This window comes from Heterodontus francisci, chromosome 23, assembly GCF_036365525.1.
Source record: "Heterodontus francisci isolate sHetFra1 chromosome 23, sHetFra1.hap1, whole genome shotgun sequence".
Lineage (NCBI taxonomy): Eukaryota > Metazoa > Chordata > Chondrichthyes > Heterodontiformes > Heterodontidae > Heterodontus > Heterodontus francisci.
The window spans coordinates 60,840,864-60,862,260 of record NC_090393.1 but is presented as its reverse complement, the minus strand read 5'-3'; the positions used below and the strand labels follow the sequence as shown (position 1 = coordinate 60,862,260).

Sequence of the window (21,397 nt, the reverse complement as noted above, 5' to 3'; positions counted from 1 at the left end):
CTAAGTATCATCACCTCATTCCATGACAATATGAAAGGCACAATTCAGCATAGCGGTGCCTCATCAGACCCCTTTCCTATCCGGAGTGGCGTGAAACAGGGCTGTGTTCTCGCACCTACACTGTTTGGGAGCTTCTTCTCCCTGCTGCTCTCACATGCGTTCAAGTCTTCAGAAGAAGGAATTTTCCTCCACACAAGATCAGGTGGCAGGTTGTTCAACCTTGCCCGTCTAAGAGCGAAGACCAAAATACAGAAAGTCCTCATCAGGGAACTCCTCTTTGCTGACGATGCTGCTTTAACATCTCGCACTGAAGAGTGTCGGCAGAGACTCATCGACAGGTTTGCAGCTGCCTGCACCGAATTTGGCCTAACCATCAGCCTCAAGAAAACGATCATGGGACAGGACGTCAGAAATGCCCCATCCATAAATATCGGCGACCACACTCTGGAAGTGGTTCAAGAGTTCACCTACCTAGGCTCAACTATCACCAATAACCTGTCTCTCGATGCAGAATTCAACAAGCGCATGGGTAAGGCTTCCACTGCTATGTCCAGACTGTCCAAGAGAGTGTGGGAAAATGGCGCACTGACACAAAACACAAAAGTCCAAGTGTATCAAGCCTGTGTCCTCAGTACCTTGCTCTACGGCAGCGAGGCCTGGACAACGTATGTCAGCCAAGAGCGACGTCTCAATTCATTCCATCTTCGCTGCCTCCGGAGAATCCTTTGCATCAGGTGGCAGGACCGTATCTCCAACACAGAAGTCCTCGAGGCGGCCAACATCCCCAGCATATACACCCTACTATGCCAGCGCCGCCTGAGATGGCTTGGCCATGTGAGCCGCATGGAAGATGGCAGGATCCCCAAGGACACATTGTACAGCGAGCTCGTCACTGGTATCAGACCCACCGGCCGTCCTTGTCTCCGCTTTAAAGATGTCCACAAACGCGACATGAAGTCCAGTGACATTGATCACAAGTCGTGGGAGTCAGTTGCCAGTGATCGCCAGAGCTGGCGGGCAACCATAAAGGCGTGGCTAAAGCGTGGTGAGTCGAAGAGACTTAGCAGTAGGCAGGAAAAAAGACATAAGCACAAGGAGAGAGCCAACTGTGTAACAGCCCCGACAACCAATTTTATCTGCAGCACCTGTGGAAGAGTCTGTCACTCTAGAATTGGCCTTTATAGCCACTCCAGGCACTATCCACAAACCACTGACCACCTCCAGGCGCCTATCCATTGTCTCTCGAGACAAGGAGGCCAAAGAAAAGATAATAAAAGGTTCAGCAATAACTTCTCTACTCAATACTTCTATTTATATTTCTTGGTAGGAACAAGAGGATTAATTCTGTTTTATTTCTCACAATATCTGGTTGCTTACTTGATCGCTAGTCAGGGAATATCATGCATCAGTGAAATTAAAAATTCAAACTCCTTTGTGCTCAAGCAGAGAGATGTTAGTGATGAGGAATGGAACACTTTTCTGTACAGACATTCATCACCAGCACCAAGCACTCTCGCAAGTCACAGCAGCATGCTCCCCTTCTCTGCCCCAACAATGCCTCTGCCCCAACCCCAATCTCGGAAAAACACCTCCTACTGCACCAGCTTGACACATTTGCTCCGTATCTCATGTTCCTGAATGATCTTATTAAATCGCTGTCAAATTAAAGATAGTTTTGTGCTATAGACTAGCATAATCTAGAACTGTCAAACTCTATCCACAGAGAACCCTTTACAGCCAGTAGTTAGAGCAAACTTTCATCCCATCAGTCTGGGTGTAACTTGAACCCAGGTCAAGAGTGAAGGCCAGAGTTTAATCCACTGGACTACTCAGCAACAGTAAAACCTGTTGGAGATTCAGTCAGAATTAATGGTGGGCTTGATTCAATTCCAAATCAAACAGTAAAACTTTTACCTGGAAAATGGCGCCTGTGCGCAACTCTCCAGTCGGCTGGTGAATGAAAACAGTGGTAATCGCCAGGTGCCAAATAAATAACACAGTGGTAGAGATCATTGCCTTCTGTGGTTACCAGGTGGTCCTGGAAAGTTGTCTCACTGTTATCTGTAAGGTTACAACAAATTACTCAGCAAGCTGTAGATTAGAACAGGATTCTACTACAAAATAACCTCCTTATTTTAGACATCATATCAAACAGTTGGTTTGGTCTAAATGGAATTTTGCAAAAGCTCAGCTGCTTTACAAAGACCTGTTGAAGTATGATGGAGATGCTTTCAGATTGCAGTTTGGAAGAAGTGACCTGACTTTGCATTTGATTTGCAATCAATGCTGTGAGGGAGCGCAATATGAACACTGGACTGGTATATTACAATAGGGAAGGACTCAGGCACCTTAGGAATCCCAAAGGATCATCTTCGATCCCTCCTCATCTACACAATGCTCCTCCAAGACATAATCCAGAAATGGGGTCAGCTTCCACACACACTAACTCTCCAACACCTCCCTCAATCACCTTCATGCTAACATCCATTCTTGGATGAGTTCTGACTTCCTCCAACTCAACATTTGGAAGACCAAAGCCATTGTCTTTGAGCCCACCACAAACTCTGCCTCTTGTCACTGTCTTTACCCCTCTCCCCAGGCACTGTCTGGCTGAACCGGACAACCCAAAATTCCAGCAATTAAAATCCTCACCCTCAAAGCCTTTCATGACTTCACCTCACTACCTCTGCAATCGCCTCCAGCTCCATATCCCCATCACGTCATTCCCGACTCCTACACATCCTCCCCTCCTTTCACCCCACCATTAGTGGTGGAGCTGTCATCCACCTGGATCTTACTTGCTGGAACTCCTGTCCCAATTCCCTTCACATCTCAATTCTCTTTACTTAAAAGCTCCTCAAATCCATCTCTTTGACCAAGCTTTCGGTCACTCCTACCAATCCTGGGTTGCCTTCCATTTCCCATATCTGTGTAGCATCTTGGAACTTATTAAACATTAAAGCCGTTATATAAATACAAGGTGGTGTTGGATGAACTCTGCAAGTACCTGTGCGCTCCCCCACCCTCCCCCCTCCAAAACCTATAAGGACACACAGCGTTTCAGTGTTACTACGACACAAAGAATGAATTTCAGAGACCTGTCAGTGAAAATGTCCCTACACATAAATTAAACATAGGCTGTACTTTACATCGCTTACTTTCCAGTGTTCCCCTTTACCCTGATTCTTGCCACATATTCAGACATAGCTTACCCCATATACTGTCACTGATGAAGAGATGACCATATTTACCAGCACGCTAGTGATTCAGTTTGACAGCGCCTGTCAATTTGCACTGACACTGACTTCCAATCTGTGCACACAGCTAAGATTCTTTCCACCTTCGCTCTTGTAAGAACAAACTCCCCTGCCTTCAGCTGCAGGGAAACAATATTTTGCTACACAAAGGAATTTCAGGATATTATTCAGGGTAGCCTATACACAGAGCTCCAATGACATGAGTCTGAGGAAGTTATCTGTTTTGAACTGTAAACTGCATGAGTGCTAACTGAAGTTTTTAGGAGCAGTCTGAAAACAAATCCATCTGAACCTGTGTAAATGAAGTGAACTTACTGTTGCTGATCTCCAGGTTCTCTGACCAGGTCTGAGGGCCCAGGAAAGTCTCCAGTGAGTAAGTCACACCCTTCACTTGCTCCACCTCACAGTTCTTCACCCTCCCAAAATGCAAGATCTTTCCATCAGAAGGACTGATCTAGGAAATGGCAATGAGGAGACTGACCATCAGTACACAATCCCTCATGTTGCTATGTCACTTAAAAGCTAAGAAGTATTCACCATACAGACCAGCTCAATGTTTAAATGGCCCGCAACATGGGATAAATCCATGACCATCACACTGCTCTCACAATAGGTGTAATGGTTGAGGTTTTATGGACTGCGGTTGAATATGGAGAAAGTCCTGGGCTGGATCTAATGCATCCATAGTGAGTCCGCTGCATGCTGCATTGGGCCATCGCAGTGAACTTTAGGGAAACCATCCCATGACCTCAGCATGTATATAGTTGCTGCACAGCTGTCCCACTGATTCCCGTCTCCTCCTTCCCTGAAATAACAGGAAACTCTTTATCCTCATTCTTTTATGCTTTACATACCAAGGTATTCGGAGATATTTTATAAGGATGAAAGGCCTCCTGTTATTTCAGTGAACTTATTCCAATTTCAATAGAAATTGACAAGTTGATGTAGTAACACATTCGCTTAAGTTTGGTGCTAACCCATTAGAAATTCATTAACTCCATTTCTCTCCCCGATATATCAGGGCAATGACCCGTCGTCAGAATTGTCATCGACCTGAAATGTTAACTCTGTTTCTTTCTCCACAGATGCTGCCATTTCCAGCATCTGCAGTATTTTGCTCTTGTACTGATCCACTGGGAGCTGTGGCACTATAATTTGCTGTTGATATTAGAAGCATCAACACTTCCACAACATTCAAAGGTGCTGGCTCTACAGGGTATTCAGCAGAACAAAACACCAAAATGAAACCGGATTTGCATAAGGCAGGAGTCTGCACTCTTTATACTAACATGGGCTGTCGTGATGCATCAACTAGAATTGTGTAAAACCAGGTTTCAGGACAGAAACATTGTGCCCTTCTACCTTTGCTCAGCTGGAGCTCCATGTCACTGGCAGTCTGTCAGTACTGCACCAGGTGGCCCTTCAGCACCTGTGAACCCTGACATGTACTAGCAGGACTGGGGGAGTAGGGAGGAAGATCAGTCTGTGCTCATCCAATGTCCAATATACACATTCTCCAGCAGGAACCCCAGCTGAATTCTCGACCCTCACCTCAGAGCTCAGAGACTAACTAGGGCGGCACAGTGGCGCAGTGGTTAGCACCGCAGCCTCACAGCTCCAGGGACCCGGGTTCGATTCCAGGTTCTGCCTGTGTGGAGTTTGCAAGTTCTCCCTGTGTCTGCGTGGGTTTTCACCGGGTGCTCCGGTTTCCTCCCACAAGCCAAAAGACTTGCAGGTTGATAGGTAAATTGGCCATTATAAATTGTCACTAGTGTAGGTAGGTGGTAGGGAAATATAGGGACAGGTGGGGATGTTTGGTAGCAATATGGGATTAGTGTAGGATTAGTATAAACGGGTGGTTGATGTTCGGCACAGACTCGGTGGGCCGAAGGGCCTGTTTCAGTGCTGTATCTCTAATCTAACCTGCTCCTCCATCACACGAGTTTCAAACCTATCAAATACTGGATCTAAACCTCTCTTCGGACAAATAACACAGGTTTCTACAGCCAGAATGGACCAACGTGAATTATCATCCAGACAATTTAAACAGAAGGAAAGATATCCAAAGTAAAATCAGAACAAAGGACAAGGTCTTGTAACCTGGGTTGTTTATTTTCAGAGAGTCTTCAGAATTGTATTCATATAGCTCAAAAAGCTTTACACATCTTACCACACAGTGAGAGTCACAGACAGGACGTGCCTGTGGCTTTAGCTTTCTGCGGAAAAATTCGCTGAGGTTTCGGTAGTGCTGCAAATCTTCCACTGCTGCTTCCTTCATATTGACCCCAAACGTCCAAATGTACAAATTGTAGACTGGCTTCCGCATCCAGGTGGGCAGCTCCACCTGATTCAGGCGACCCCATGCTCGAGACAGCAGTCGGGTGGGAATAGTTTTATACAAGCCGACCTGTAAGAGTCAGAAGAACAGCATTTAAATGCTTGATACCAGCAGGGCTGCTATTTTGAGTTCAGAAGAAGGGCAACAGGAGCTGATTTTATACAGTAAAAACACTTTCAATATCACATGGAAAAACAGTACAAAGGCCAAACATTTAACAGGACACAATATGAAGTTCAAAACACACATTTAAGAGAACAGAGATACATCTGAAAGGCTGCGCTGGACTGTATTATGATCCATTAAAGGAATAATTTCACTTGTAAATGCACACTCACATTCCTGAATTGTCACGTCTAATGAGAAAGTCCGCCAGGCATATCTTATTGCATCATTTAAAATGTGTGAAATCATTAGCAGCAGCAGCAACAGTGCACGGATTTTTAATACTAATTTAAACAAGTTAAGGTCAATGCCAGGTTCCAAACCTGCAAAAATATTACAAAGCTGCCTTCCAATGCTTCCACCAACTCATTTTTAGGTACAAGTTTCATATTGCATGCACCCAGGAAGCTGGCTGGAGTAGTTAGCTGCTTCAGGAAGATTGTTTGCTCTTGGTCCCCCCAACACTGTGACTGCTCAGCATTGACGAAGGGTTGTGTGCATTTAAAGGGACGAGCAAAAGAAAACTGGGCAATATTCTTGTTGAGATGGGATCACTCAAACTCCTGCTTTGGTTGGTCCAGTGATGTCACTTACAGGGAAATGGAAATATCTTGGGTGGTGGGGTGGACACATTTTTAGATGCACCTAATCCCAAAAAGCCATTCTGCAGGCTGCTTGTTTTATTTCTGGGAGAGGGCAGATGTGGATAACACCTCTTTAACCAAAGAGCAAACAACTGTTGCTGCTCGAAATCTGAAACAGACACTGAAACTGCCAGAAACACCCAGCCAGTCAGTTAGTTAGTGTCTGTAGAGAAAACAGAAAAGTCAATGTTACAGGTGTTGACCCTTTGGCAGAACTAGGTTTGAACAAAAGGCCTACACCTGCAACATTATGTTGGCTGTTCAGTCCCCAGATGCTGACTCACCTACTGAGCATTTACAGTATTTTCAACTTTTAATTATTGGCAAACAAAATGTGCATTTATATAGCAGCTTTAACATAGTAAAACATCCCAAGTCACTTCACAGGCACATTATCAAACAACATTTGACATCAAGCCGCATAAAAAAGATAGGTCAGGTAGCCAAAAGCTTGGTCAAAGAGACAGGTCTTAAGGGGTATCTTACATAGAAAATAGGAGCAGGCCATTCGGCCCTTCAAGCCTGCTCCGCCATTCATTATAATCATGGTTGATCATCTAACTCAGTAATCTGTTCCCGCTTTCGCCCATACCCTTTGATCCCTTTAGACCCAAGAGCTTCATCTAACTCCTTCTTGAAAACATACAATGTTTTGGCTTCAACTGCCTTCTGTGGTAGTGAATTCCACAGGCTCACCACTCTCTGGGTGAAGAAATTTCTCCTCATCTCAGTCCTGAAAGGTTTTACGCCGTATCCTTAGACTATGACCCTGGTTCTGGACACCCCACCATCGGGAACATCCTTCTTGCATCTACCCTGTTAGAATTTTATAGGTTTCTATGAGATCCCCCCTCACTCTTCTGAACTCCAGCGAATATAATCCTAACCAACTCAATCTCTCCTTGTACATCAGTCCCACCACCCCAGGAATCAGTCTGGTAAATCTTCACTGCACTCCCTCTATAGCAAGAACATCCTTCCTCAGATTAGGAGACCAAAACTGCACACAATATTCCAGGTGTGACCTCACCAAGGCCCTGTATAATTGCAGCAAGACATCCCTGCTCCTGTACTCAAATCCTCTCACTATGAAGGCCAACATACCATTTGCCTTTTTTACCGCCTGTTGCATCTGCATATACGAGAACACCCAAGTGTTGCTGCATATTCCCCTCTCTCAGTTTATAGCCAGATAATAATCTGCCTTCCTGCTTTTGCTACCAAAGTGTATAACCTCACATTTATCCACATTATACTGCATCTGCCATGCATTAGTCCACTCACTCAACTTGCCCAAATCACCCTGAAGCCTCTCTGCATCCTCCTCACAACTCACCCTCCCACCCAGTTTTGCGTCATCTGCAAATCTGGAGATATTACATTTAGTTCCCTCATCTAAATCATTAATGTATATTGTGAGCAGCTGGGGTCCTAGCACCGATCCCTGCTGGAATTTTGAATCTCAGATGTTGCAGTGCTGTAAGCCAATGTAGGTCAGTGAGCACAGGGGTAATGGGACAGCAGGACATGAGCTCAAGTATGGCTAGGGTATGGAGTTTGTGGCAGGGACCAAAGACAAAGGCTTCGGTCTTCCCAATACTTAACTGGAAGAAGTTTTTGCTCATCCAATACTGGATATCGGACATGCAGCATGACAAATCAGAGGTAGCAGAGAGAGACAGAGAGGCAGCGGTGGGTGTTGTCAGCATACATGTGAAATCTGATGTGTTTTGGGATGATGTCACCAAGGAGCAGCACGGAGATGAGAAACAGGAGGGGGCTGGAGATAGCTCTTTGGAAAACTCCAGAGGTTACTGTGTGGGAGTGGTAAGAGAAGCAGTTACAGGAAATTCTCTGGCTACAACTGAATAGAAACAACCAGGTGAGGGGAGTCCCACCCAGCTGCACCATGCATCAAAGGCTGCAGACAGGTCAAGAAGGATGAGGCATAGTTTGCCATAGTCACAGTCATGGGGACTATGGCAAAGTATCATTTGTGACTTTGATAAGGATCGTTTCAGTACTGTGGCAGAGGTAGAAACCTGATTGGAGGGATTCAAACATGGGGTGTGGGATTTGGGAGACAAGTTCAAGGACTCTGAAGAGGAAGGGAAGGTTGGAGATGGGTGCCCTAAGTGCAGTGAGGCAGTTTCCTTTTTGTGCTAATGCCCCTAAATCAGGGGCACCCAAACTGGAGCTTGTGGGCTCCCAGCAGGGCCTGATTCCTGGCAGTCCAGCTCTAAGCCTAGACATCTCAGTCCTAATTGTTTTTATATTTTTTATTCACTAATTTGACCCTTGTGATATTTGTGGCCTATTGTTTAAAACCCACCCCTCTCAGCGTGTAGGTCAGTGTCTTGGGGAGTGCCCACTGTGTCAAGGTTTAAAAACTAGGAACTTAGTGTCAAAATGGGAAACCAAACAAAAAGTGCTGGAAACACTCAGCAGGTCTGGCAGTATCTTTGCTTCGCTCTCCACAGATGCTGCCAGATCTGTTGAGTATTTCCAGCAGCTGCAGTATTTTGCTTTTATTTTAGTGTCAAAATGCGTATGTGCCTTATTAGGTCAGTAGAAATGCTGTTGCACAAAGCCCATCATGTGCTGCAGAAGCAAAAACAAGAAATGCTGGAATCACTCAGCAGGTCTGGCAGCATCTGTGGAAAGAGAAGCAGAGTTAACGTTTCGGGTCAGTGACCCTTCTTCGGAACCCTTCTTGGGTTCCGAAGAAGGGTCGCTGACCCGAAACGTTAACTCTGCTTCTCTTTCCACAGATGCTGCCAGACCTGCTGAGTGATTCCAGCATTTCTTGTTTTTGTTTCAGATTTCCAGCATCCGCAGTATTTTGCTTTTATATGTGCTGCAGAAGGCTCATTATGTCAAATGATACGGCTTAAAGAAATCCTTCAGACATCTCTTGATGAGTTTCCTCAGTTGATGACTTGTCCCTGTTTGTAACAGCTTCATGTACGGAAGGATGTAGCTGCCTCCTCCTGTTACACAGTGTCAGTACATAATTACAAACAAGAAACAGGCCATTCACACATACGGTCAGCAACTCCACCCCCCACCCCCCCCCCCACCCCCAGCAAATACTCCTAAGTACATCTGCTCACCATTATCAAATCCCTTTATTCTCTTTCCCACCTAATTAATTCAATCCTTGACAGTTTCTATCTCAACCTCTAACCCTGGAAGTGAATTCGACAACCCGTCAACTCAGTATTTCTCCTGCCCTCTGTTCTAAAGTTCCAACATTTAATCTTCTATCTATGGCCTCTCAACTACTGAAACAGTCTGCTTCTATCTATCCTGTCTCATAAGAAATAGCAGGGAGTAGGCAGTTTGGCCCCTCGAGCCTGCTCTAGCATTCAAAAAGATCATGGCTGACTCCCTTGTTAATCAAAGATCTATCTAACTCAGTCCTGAACATATTCAACGACCCAGCCTCCACTGCTCTCGGGGGAAGAGAATTCCAAAGATTAAGGACTCTCAGAAGAAATACCTCCTCATCAACATCTTAAATGGGAGACCCCTTAATTTGAATCTGTGCCCCCCAGTTCTAGATTTCCCAAGGCGAAACATCCATCTACCCTGTCAAGCCCCCTCAGAACCTTATACGTTTCAATAAGATCACCTCTCATTCTTCTAATCTCCAATGAGTATAGGCCTAACTTACTCAACCTTTCCTCATAAGACATGCTCTTCATCCCAGGAATCAGCCTAGTGAACCTTCTCTGAATGTCTTCCAATGTATATCACTCCCTAAGGAGACTAAAACTGTACACAGTACTCTAGATGCTGTCTCACCAATGTCCTGTGAAATACTTCCCTATTATACTCCATTCCCCTTGCAATAAAGGTCAACATTCCATTTGCCTTCCTAATTACTTGCTGTACCTGCATGCTAACGTTTTGTGATTTATGTACAAGGACACCCAGATCCCTCTGTACCACAGCATTCTACAGTCTCTCTCTATTTAAATAATATTCTGCTTTTCTATTCTTCCCACCAAAGTGGAAAACCTTACATTTTCCCACATTATACTCCACCTACCAAATTTTTGCCCACTCACAACCTATTTATATCTCTTTGGAAACGGTGTCCTCCTCACAACTTGCTTTCCTACCCATCTTTGTATCTTCTGTAAATTTGGCTACAATACACTTGGCCCCTTCATCCAAGTTGTTAATATAGATCGTAAATAGTAGAGGCCCCAGCACTATTCCCTGTGGCACTCCACTAGTTACAGTTTGTCAACCTGAAAATGCACCATTTATCTCGACTCACTGTTTCCTGTTAGCCAATCCTCTATCCATGCTAATATATTACCCCCAACACCATGAGCTCTTATCTTGTGTAGTAACTAAAATCCCCCATCCCTGGAATCATTCTGGTAAATCGCCTCTGCACCCTCAGATCCTTCCTAAAGTGTGACGACCAGAATTGGGCACAATATCCAGTTGGGGCCTAACCAGAGCTTTATAAAGGTTCAGCTCAACTTCCTTGCTTTTGTGCTCAACGCCTCTGTTTATGAAACCCAAGATCCTGTATGCTTTACTAACTACTCTCTCAATATGTCCTGCCACCTTCAAAGATCGATGCACATGCACCCCCAGGTCTCTCTGTTGCACACTTTTTGGAACTTGGTCAATTAGGTAGGTTTTCAGCAAAGTCTTAAAGGTGTAGAGGGGCAGAGCGGTTTAAGGGAGGGAATTCCAGAGCTTCAACCCATCTACCCTTTACACAGTACATGAACAAATGGTCTATCTACCTGCCTCGATTTCTTAGCCCACCTCATTTCACCAGTTGAGCACTAGGAACAGCATAAAAACTAGATTTCTGATCAACCCTTCCAATGCAAGTGTCAACATATGTCAAATGTGTTCAAATTCAGATCTTCCAAAAGATAAATAAAAGCATCATAAATATTGTTTCAAATCAGACCATGTTTCCCCAACAACAGAACTGGATGGAAACCAATGATTTGTTCAACATTTTAGTTAAGCTTATGCCGTTAGTGCTGACAGTGGTAACTGTGAGTCTGAGCAGAGCCGAGCCAAGAATGCGGCGTTGGCACACTGTTAGTATTGTGATGTCTGCACAATGCAACACTCCAAGGCTGTGCTTCCCATTTCTTTATAAAGATAAAATGGTCCGATCATATTTTAAACCTAGCCACAGCTCCGACCAATGGTTTCACTTTCTTTGTTTTGGTTTTTTAATGCGTATGCTTGCGTCTATTTAGGAGCGGAACCAAACTGAATGATGGAAATGTTGAACCGCCCACTGAAGGAGATGTGATCGCACCACTCTTTAATGAACACTCCATCAATACATTCACTGAATATCAAAGTTCAAAAATCCCAGAGTTGCAAATTTCTAACTAACAAAATTCCACAGCTGCAATTTGGTGACAGATTCTTAGAAAGAAGCAGGCTAACAAAGAAAAATGAATGTAAATGAATGACGTCAGTCATAAACAACAATTTACATTTATATAGCGTCTTTACCGTGGTTGAAAAGTCTCAAGCTGCTTCACAGCAGTATAATCAGGCAAAAATTGGCACCAAATATGGAGAGATTGGGACACAAGTAGGTTTTAAGGGATAACTTAAAGGAGGAAACGAGATGGAGAGGCTTGAGGGAATTCCAGAGTCAGCTGATGGCACAGCCGCCAATAGTTACACAGCAACGGAGCAAATACGGCAAAATACACACAGATGGTTGCTCACTTTACATAAACATATTTTAACATACAGCTACCTAATTACCAACATTAGACCACATAAGGTAAACAAAGCAATCACAGGCAATGCCTGGAACAGTGTAAATCACAGTGCTTAATTATATACCAAGCGAATACATTTTAAGATAAACGCCAGGCAAACCTTGGATGCTGGGATTCACACTCCCCCACCCCACACAAACCCAGAAATACCATACACTTACCCGGCTTGTTGGCCGCCATCCTACTTTAGTAAGAGGCTTAAGGACACTAAATGGCAGGAAGAAATAGAGAAAAGACAGGGGCCAGGTACGGAGCTTGAGTGCAGGCTTGGACATACAGCTCAACTGGCCTAACCTGCGCCGCAAAGCCAGCTGGGGGAAATGTAACCTGTGGAATTATACACATACATCTGGTCAGAGAATGGAACAGCCCAAACATAACACGACACCCCAAACAATACCTCAGAGACAAAGCCACTCTGCTCAGAGCTTGACGTTAGCTTGCCTGAATGGTGAGACACACACACACCAGTACATTGTTTTTTTCAAGTTTGTCTTTACTTTCTCTTATCCCCACCAAACTTCTTTTCCATACAAGAAACCCATACTTGTACAGCCCAGAAAGTGGAAAGTGACAGCACCGAAGTGAAGGATGACAGTTGTATTTTAAAGAGTCAGGAGTGAAAAATTCCCACCTATCAGAGCCCACTCATCAACAGGGTTCTCAAAACCCACGGTGGAGAAATAATGTGCAAAACAGTATTACTGTCAGACTGTAGCACTAACATAATGAAAATGGCTTCCAATATTCTATTTAAAATCTATTAATTGAAAGCTTCCTACATTCCTGTAGCATTGCCATCTGAACAGTCCTTACAACTTTACACAATTAGTTCCTCTTGCTATACTTGCTCACATTGCTCCTTGTCAACTTGTGAACCACATTCTCGATGGATTTATGCAACAGCAGCTTGTAAAGTCCGGGGTGAGATTCCAGGAACTTTACACAGATACCATCCCACAATACCACCTCTGTGCTCCTAAAATGGCAGGGTGGACAACTGGACCCAAAAAACACTCTCCTGAACAGATCGTCAGACACTGGGGAGAACAGCTAATGTACCATTGTTTAAAAAGGGAGAAAGGGGCAGACCGAGAAATTACAGGCCAGTCAGCCTAACCTTGGTGGTGGGACAATTATTGGTAAATTGTGAAGGACATGATAAATCCTCATTTAGGAAGAAATGGACTAACCAGACCGTGAACACAGATTTGTTAAGGGTAGGTTATATCGAACATGATTGAATTTTTTGAGGTGGTAACAAGGAAGATCGATGAGGGTAGTGCATTTGATGTAGTCTGTGGATTTTAGCGCGGTTTTTACATACGAACATGCGAATTAGGAGGAGTAGGCCACTCAACCCTCGAGCCTGCTCTGCCATTCAATAAGTTCATGGCTGAACTGATTACTCCACGGGTGTCACATGGCAAAGTGGCAAGTTGGATCCAAATTTGGCTCAGTCAGGAAGCAAAAGGTAATGGTCGATGGGTGTTTTTGCGACTGGAAGACTGTTTCCAGTAGGGTTCCGCAGGGCTCAATACTAGGTCCCTTACTTTTGTGGTATGCATCAATGATTTGAATTGAATGTAGAAGGTATGATTAAGAAGTTTACATACAAATCAAAAATTGGCCATGTAGCTGATAATGAAGAAAGCTGTAGACTGCAGGAAGATATCAATGGACTAGTCAAGTGGCTGGAACAGTGCCATATGAAGTTCAATCTGGAGAAGTGTGAGTTAATGCATTAGGGGAAGGCAAACAAGGCAAGGGAATACACAATAAATGATCGGATACTGAGAAGTGTAGAGAAACAGAGGGACCTTGGAGTGCCTGTCCACAGATCCCTGAAGATGTCGATAAGGTGGTCAAGGTGGCATACGAGATACTTATCCTCATTAACCAAGGCATAGAATATAAGAGCAGGGAGGTTACGCTGTAACTGTATATAACATTGGTCAGGCCACAGCTGGAGTACTGCGTACAGTTGTGTTTGGCACAGAGGAGGCAGAGGAAGACCCAACTGAAGTGTATAAAATTATCAGGGGTATAGACTGCATATGAAGACCCTATTCCCTTAGTTAAGGGGTCCATAAGCAGGGGCATAGATTTAGGGTAAGAGGTATAAAGGGGATTAGAGAGCAATTTTTTCACCCAGAGGGTGGTGAGAATCTGGAACACTCTGTCTGAAAGGGTGGTAGGGGGCAGAAACCTTTATAACATTTAAAAAGTACTTGCATATGCACTTGCAGTGCCGTAACCTACATGGCTATGGACCAAGAGCTGGAAAGTGGGATTAGGCTGGATGGCTCCTTGTTGGCCACTGTAGACATGATGGGCCGAATGGCCTCCTTCCATTCTGTAAAGGTCTATTCCCAGGTGAAGAAAAGCTTTTGTTCGAAAGAAACACTAGGAAAATTGGGACACTTTTCATCAAGATAGAGATTGAGATCTCACTGAAGTGCTCAATGCTTTTGATTCAGCAAATCAGAAAAAAAAACTAATTCCTCTAGTTGGCAAGTCAGTAACTGGTGGAAGTAAATATAAGGTCAGCAAAAGCATGAAGTTAGGGTTAGGAAAAGTTAATTAAAAAAAACACAGTAGATTATTAGGACATAGCAGTGCCCAGCAACAGCAGAATCTATAACAGCTTTTTAAAAGGAAGAGGACAAAATATTTGAAAATGTAAGAGGGTAGGGGAATGGGATTGAGTGGTTACTCCTCTGAGAGAACTGGAACAGGCACAATGGACAGAATAGCTTCCTCCTGTGCTGCAATGTCCTATGATTTCTTCACAGCCAAGGCTGCTTTCATTTTAAAGCAGTTTTCAACCAATATTTTTTGTAACAAAAATCTGTTAAACCAAATAACCACTGGTTTAATTAGAATCAGTCTGTGGAACTCAGCCATTCCATGATTGATCACTGTAATTAGCTCTGAAACTGTCCAGAGGGTGGAGGGAAAGTGCTGACAGACTTAACCACCTCATTTCATTTAATTTCATGCCATGCTGTGACAGCCTGCCTCAGAGAGAACACAAACGGTTTCTCAATCATGGCCATCAACAGCATAGACCAACTAGGTGGTTATTTCTGGCCCATGTTGGAGCAGCAGTAAATGAGATCCTGGAAAAGTCTCATTAGCAAAACAGGGAACGGTGAAATGACCTACAGTTCATGGAAGTTTCTCCACACCTGAAGCCACTGATTCGTGTGAGGTGCAGCTCCATAAACACCAGCCTGGCCCCAGTACTTCACCTAAGTGGATATTCTTCAGCATGAGTTTAGACTGTGTGTTCACAAGGGTATTCAACCGTGGGAGGCACTGCAACCCAGTTCAAGCTTGTACTTGCTGGACATCCACATGCACACACCTTCCAGTGGACCTTTTTGGATAGCAATCGGGAGCAGGAACCCTGTCGCACCTTTCCTCTCACATGCCTAGAAAGGCTGAGGCTAATTATAAAGTGGAGGGAAAAGAAGCTTTAGCCCCCTAGGCCACTTTGGACACGAGAAGCACAGCTCGTGGGTTGCTGTGGTATGTGGACATTAGACGAACAACAGCAGCTTTACAGTGTTCAGTGATGAAATAGAATGTATCAAATCAACTATGTCCCCTTTAGGCTATAACGAATAACACACTGTGCCCATAGATAAATTAGAGCTGATTGATTAATTTTGAAGAAAAGGTGGAACAAATCAGCAGCGAGAAGGCAGACATGCAGTGCAGCAACTGGTGATCAGATGAGGAATAATCACACTACTTCCCACCCCATCCTATACTGATCAAGGCCTGCCAGTGTTAAAGCAAGGTAGAGATTGTCAGGGGCAGAGGAGGAGGGTGAGCCAACCTGTGACAGTTTGCCCTTATAGTGATGACTGGTTAAATGGAGGTACAGGCAAAGGCTGAGGAGCACAGGTGGAAATCCAGGATCTCCCACTGACAGCTGTTATCTTGAGAGAGTTTGTAATGATCACATGATGTAACACCAATAGGTAAAGGTGTGTTTTCAGACCTGACTTTACTGGATGAACAACTAAGACTTCCCGCTAGGGGCAGGAAGAGGACAAAATTAAGGGTGGTGCCACTGAGCTACGACATCTGCTAGCCCCAGAGAGGGTCTATGGCAATCTGGTAGGAGGTTGCCCACCAAAGGGAACTGGATAGACAACGAGGAAAAGGAAGTTCAGGTGCTATAGTGGGGGGGACAGAGCGAGCGAGAGGGGTGGGGGGGGGGGCCAGAGCCAGCAAGTGGGCGGGGGGGGGGGGGGGGGGGGGGGGGGAGACAGAGCAAGCGAGGGGGGGGGGGGCCGGAGCGAGCAAGCTGGGGGGGGGGGGGGGGGGGGAAAGAGAAAGAGTTACAGCAAGCAAGCGGGGGGGGGGGGGGGGGGGGGGGGGGGAAGAGACCCGAGCAAGCGGGGGTAGGGACCAGAGCGAGCGAGCGGGGGTAGGGACCGGAGCGAGCGAGGGGGGGGTAGGGACCGGAGCGAGCGAGGGGGGGGTAGGGACCGGAGCGAGCAAGCTGGGGGGGGAGAAAGTTACAGCAAGCAAGCGGGGGGGGGGGGGGAAGAACCAGAGCGAGCGAGCGGGGGGAGGGGAGGGACCAGAGCGAGCGAGCGGGGGGAGGGGAGGGACCAGAGCGAGCGAGCGGGGGGAGGGGAGGGACCAGAGCGAGCGAGCGGGGGGAGGGGAGGGACCAGAGCGAGCGAGCGGGGGGAGGGGAGGGACCAGAGCGAGCGAGCGGGGGGAGGGGAGGGACCAGAGCGAGCGAGCGGGGGGAGGGGAGGGACCAGAGCGAGCGAGCGGGGGGAGGGGAGGGACCAGAGCGAGCGAGCGGGGGGAGGGGAGGGACCAGAGCGAGCGAGCGGGGGGAGGGGAGGGACCAGAGCGAGCGAGCGGGGGGAGGGGAGGGACCAGAGCGAGCGAGCGGGGGGAGGGGAGGGACCAGAGCGAGCGAGCGGGGGGAGGGGAGGGACCAGAGCGAGCGAGCGGGGGGAGGGGAGGGACCAGAGCGAGCGAGCGGGGGGAGGGGAGGGACCAGAGCGAGCGAGCGGGGGGAGGGGAGGGACCAGAGCGAGCGAGCGGGGGGAGGGGAGGGACCAGAGCGAGCGAGCGGGGGGAGGGGAGGGACCAGAGCGAGCGAGCGGGGGGAGGGGAGGGACCAGAGCGAGCGAGCGGGGGGAGGGGAGGGACCAGAGCGAGCGAGCGGGGGGAGGGGAGGGACCAGAGCGAGCGAGCGGGGGGAGGGGAGGGACCAGAGCGAGCGAGCGGGGGGAGGGGAGGGACCAGAGCGAGCGAGCGGGGGGAGGGGAGGGACCAGAGCGAGCGAGCGGGGGGAGGGGAGGGACCAGAGCGAGCGAGCGGGGGGAGGGGAGGGACCAGAGCGAGCGAGCGGGGGGAGGGGAGGGACCAGAGCGAGCGAGCGGGGGGAGGGGAGGGACCAGAGCGAGCGAGCAAGGAGGGGAGGGACCAGAGCGAGCGAGCAAGGAGGGGAGGGACCAGAGCGAGCGAGCGGGGGGGGGGGGGGCCAGAGCGAGCGAGCGGGGGGAGGGGCCAGAGCGAGCGAGCGGGGGGAGGGACCAGAGCGAGCGAGCGGGGGGAGGGACCAGAGCGAGCGAGCGGGGGGAGGGACCAGAGCGAGCGAGCGGGGGGAGGGGAGGGACCAGAGCGAGCGAGCGAGCGGGGGGAGGGGAGGGACCAGAGCGAGCGAGCGAGCGGGGGGAGGGGAGGGACCAGAGCGAGCGAGCGAGCGGGGGGAGGGGAGGGACCAGAGCGAGCGAGCGAGCGGGGGGAGGGGAGGGACCAGAGCGAGCGAGCGGGGGGAGGGGAGGGGAGGGACCAGAGCGAGCGAGCGGGGGGAGGGGAGGGGAGGGACCAGAGCGAGCGAGCGGGGGGAGGGGAGGGACCAGAGCGAGCGAGCGGGGGGAGGGGAGGGACCAGAGCGAGCGAGCAGGGAGGGGAGGGACCAGAGCGAGCGAGCGAGCGGGGGGGAGGGACCAGAGCGAGCGAGCGGGGGGGGGGAGGGACCAGAGCGAGCGAGCGGGGGGGGGGAGGGACCAGAGCGAGCGAGCGGGGAGGGACCAGAGCGAGCGAGCGGGGGGGAGGGACCAGAGCGAGCGAGCGGGGGGGAGGGACCAGAGCGAGCGAGCGGGGGGGAGGGACCAGAGCGAGCGAGCGGGGGGGAGGGACCAGAGCGAGCGAGCGAGCGGGGGGGAGGGACCAGAGCGAGCGAGCGAGCGGGGGGGAGGGACCAGAGCGAGCGAGCGAGCGGGGGGGGGGGGGGGGGGGCCAGAGCGAGCGAGAGGGGACCATGCAAGCAAGGGGAGAGTCAGAGCTAATGTGACAGTTGTGCACAACATGCAAGAGAGGGAGGGAGAGCGAGTGAGAAAGTGAGTGAACGGAAGAGTCTGTGAGTGAGCGGCAGAGTGAGTGTGCAAACAAGAGAGAGATAGAGGAAGGTGGGGGGGAGAGAGAAAGAGATGGAAAGAAATGGCCAAATCTTTGACCAGTTCAATCTGGTTAAATTTGCCTCAATTATTTGATTTTAAAGTTCAATAATAAAAAAACTACTGCATCAGTGTCAGTTTAACATCAAGCCCTACTGCAGACAAGAATGGCTTTCCCAATGCAGAGCATCAAATACATCAATAACAACTTACTTTGTCCCAAAAACACTGGGCACAAATCACAATGTACTCAACACTGTATATCCCACAACTCCCAGTCAAACATTTTGCAGTCTGTAAAGAAATGATATCCTGTTCAATCCAGGAAATCCAAATATTTAAACAGCGAGTCTCGGCACAAGAAATCTTGCACTGTTACCAGGAACACTGATAGGCGTGTTTGGGCACAAACCCTATGGGGGTTGACTCATTAAAGGGTTAAATTACTGAAAAGTTGGGAAATGCAAAGAGCTTCGAGTAATTCAGATTCATTCTGGGATGAAAGTAGCTGAAACATCACTGGGATGAGCACATTGAGTGAGAAGTGCCGAATGTTATCTGGACATTCTGCTTTGATACATAAACAACCTGCAGAGGAGGGGGGCGGCGGGAAGCAATAGCGGCCGCACTGAAGGGTCGGGTCAACTTCAGGAGGGTACAGCACCTTAGTGGGGAGGGGTAGCAAAGATCTCTCTCAAAACTAAATGTCAATGCTGTCTGGACACCTGCAGCAGTGTCAGATCAATCTATGCATCCCCTCCCTGTTTTAACCCACACGCGACACTTCCCTTCAACTCCCACAATAACAGGCTCAACACAATCCCCATTTCCTGGAGACCCTGTACATCCTTGTAAAGTATAGTGGCTCTTTCTGCCTCCTCACCTTTCACTGTTTCCAACTCGTCACAAGCAGTAACTGTTCTCAATTTATTGCTTTAAATCATTCATTAATTCTGAGCATCAAAAAACAAAGTCTCTTCTAAAGACCATCTTTCACTAGTATTACTGCTGCCATTCCCATCACACCTTCCTAAACTGGAAATACATCACTCACCAGAAACGCACCATCTCCGCCTGGCACACTACACACTTGCTGTGCACTCATTTAGGAGCGTTTCCCCAAACAAGGGCCATTTCCCTCCCTCCCCTCTCTACTGCAGAGAATACCCGGCCAATCATCAGCAAGCAGCATCACTGCATAGGAGCACCAATCCCCCTCTCCTGCATCCCTCTCGGCATCAAACTCGTAGCATTACAAGCAATGAATCACAGCTCTGTCTTTGTTGTTCTGTTCAATTCCTGCTGTCACCCTCCCCTTTCCCCCAAATTCCTGCATCCTCCGATATCCTCTGCTGACACCACTACAACAACCCTGATGGCACCCTTCACACTTCAACCCCATCTCCTAGATCCTCTCTACCCACCCACCCCCCCCCCCCCCCACTAACTCCGGTTTACACGCTCCCCACCATCCCCCCCGCCTCCCCTCCCAGCAAACTCCTGCTTACACCCTCTTTCTCCCCACCCCGCCCCATCCCAACAAAGAATCTATCCAGGCTGCAAGCTATTATACAGCAGCAGTGAAAGGCGATTACTGGGTCAAGCACAGGCTTTAGGTTCTGCAGGTCCCATTACACACGGAGAGATATAAAGAGATATCCTCTACAGTACCTGAAGCGTGCTCGCCTGCTAGAGCCAGCACCATTTGACACCACCGAGCCGTCGGCTTCTTGCTGCTCTGCCTGGCTTGCATCGGTGCAACGGGATCTCCGGACATGAATTTTAACTCTGTGCAGGTTGTAACATGTAGTGGTAGTATTATGCAAAGATTTACGACATCTCACCATTTCCCTCCCTTCAGCGCCGCTGGCTGCTGCTGTTGCTGCTGGCTTGATTGACACATGACCAAGGGATTAGAGCCTGGATTCCCCCCGGCGGGGGAGGGCCGGCAGTGACGTCACCCACGCGCTCCTGGTCACCGAAAGTGCGGCCCGCCTCCACTTCCGCCTGTCACCAGCAGACGGCCCGGATGTAACGGGGCATGCGGCTCAGATCCGGCACCTAAACACACAGGAGGCTTCAAGGAGGGGAAAGAGAGAAAGTGCCCGGTCACTAAAGCTCTTGTCATCAATACAGCAGCTGGAAATGATGGAAAAATTATAGAATTTTACAGCACAGAACAGGACATTCGGCCCAACTGGTCTATACTAGCCCTCATCTCACCCTAATGTCTATTCCCTTCTCCCTGTGTTTTATCTGGCTTTCCCTGAAAGACATCTGCAGGCAAGTTCCACATTCCTACCATTCTGAGTAAACGGATTTATGATCCCAGTGATAATAAAAACAAGAAATGCTGGATTCACTCAGCAGGTCTGGCAGCATCTGTGGAAAGAGAAGCAGAGTTAACGTTTCGGGTCAGTGACCCTTCTTAACCTTCCGAAGAAGGGTCACTGACCCGAAACGTTAACTCTGCTTCTCTTTCCACAGATGCTGCCAGACCTGCTGAGTGATTCCAGCATTTCTTGTTTTTATTTCAGATTTCCAGCATTCGCAGTATTTTGCTTTTATGATCCCAGTGGCCTCCCCTACAAGCAGAAACATTTTCTCTATGTCTACCCCATCTAACCCCTTCAGGTCACCCTAAGTGCCCCAGCCTGTCCAACCTTCTCAGTTCTGGTATCATCCATGTAAATCTTTTTTGCACTTTTCTAGTGCTTCTACATCTGATATACCCACAATAGGACAGTATTGTGTCTCTAAA

At 48.1% G+C, this 21,397-nt stretch overlaps 1 protein-coding gene across 3 annotated transcripts in view; it reads right to left on the bottom strand.

The window, feature by feature from the left end:
- Nucleotides 1–21,397, bottom strand: part of pisd (phosphatidylserine decarboxylase) — a 133,400-nt gene that overhangs the window by 9,069 nt on the left and 102,934 nt on the right. The window contains exons 1-5 of one of the 3 annotated variants that reach the window (XM_068055392.1): nt 20,481–20,637; nt 12,355–12,520; nt 5,428–5,664; nt 3,573–3,711; nt 1,915–2,061 (exon numbers count right to left, since the gene is read on the bottom strand). In XM_068055392.1, coding sequence (XP_067911493.1) covers nt 1,915–2,061; nt 3,573–3,711; nt 5,428–5,664; nt 12,355–12,520; nt 20,481–20,539 — 748 coding nt within the window. In that variant the 5' untranslated portion in view covers nt 20,540–20,637. Of the gene's footprint in view, nt 1–1,914; nt 2,062–3,572; nt 3,712–5,427; nt 5,665–12,354; nt 12,521–20,307; nt 20,638–21,397 lie in introns of those variants that run through there. The other 2 variants (XM_068055390.1, XM_068055391.1) reach the window with 2 other exon arrangements.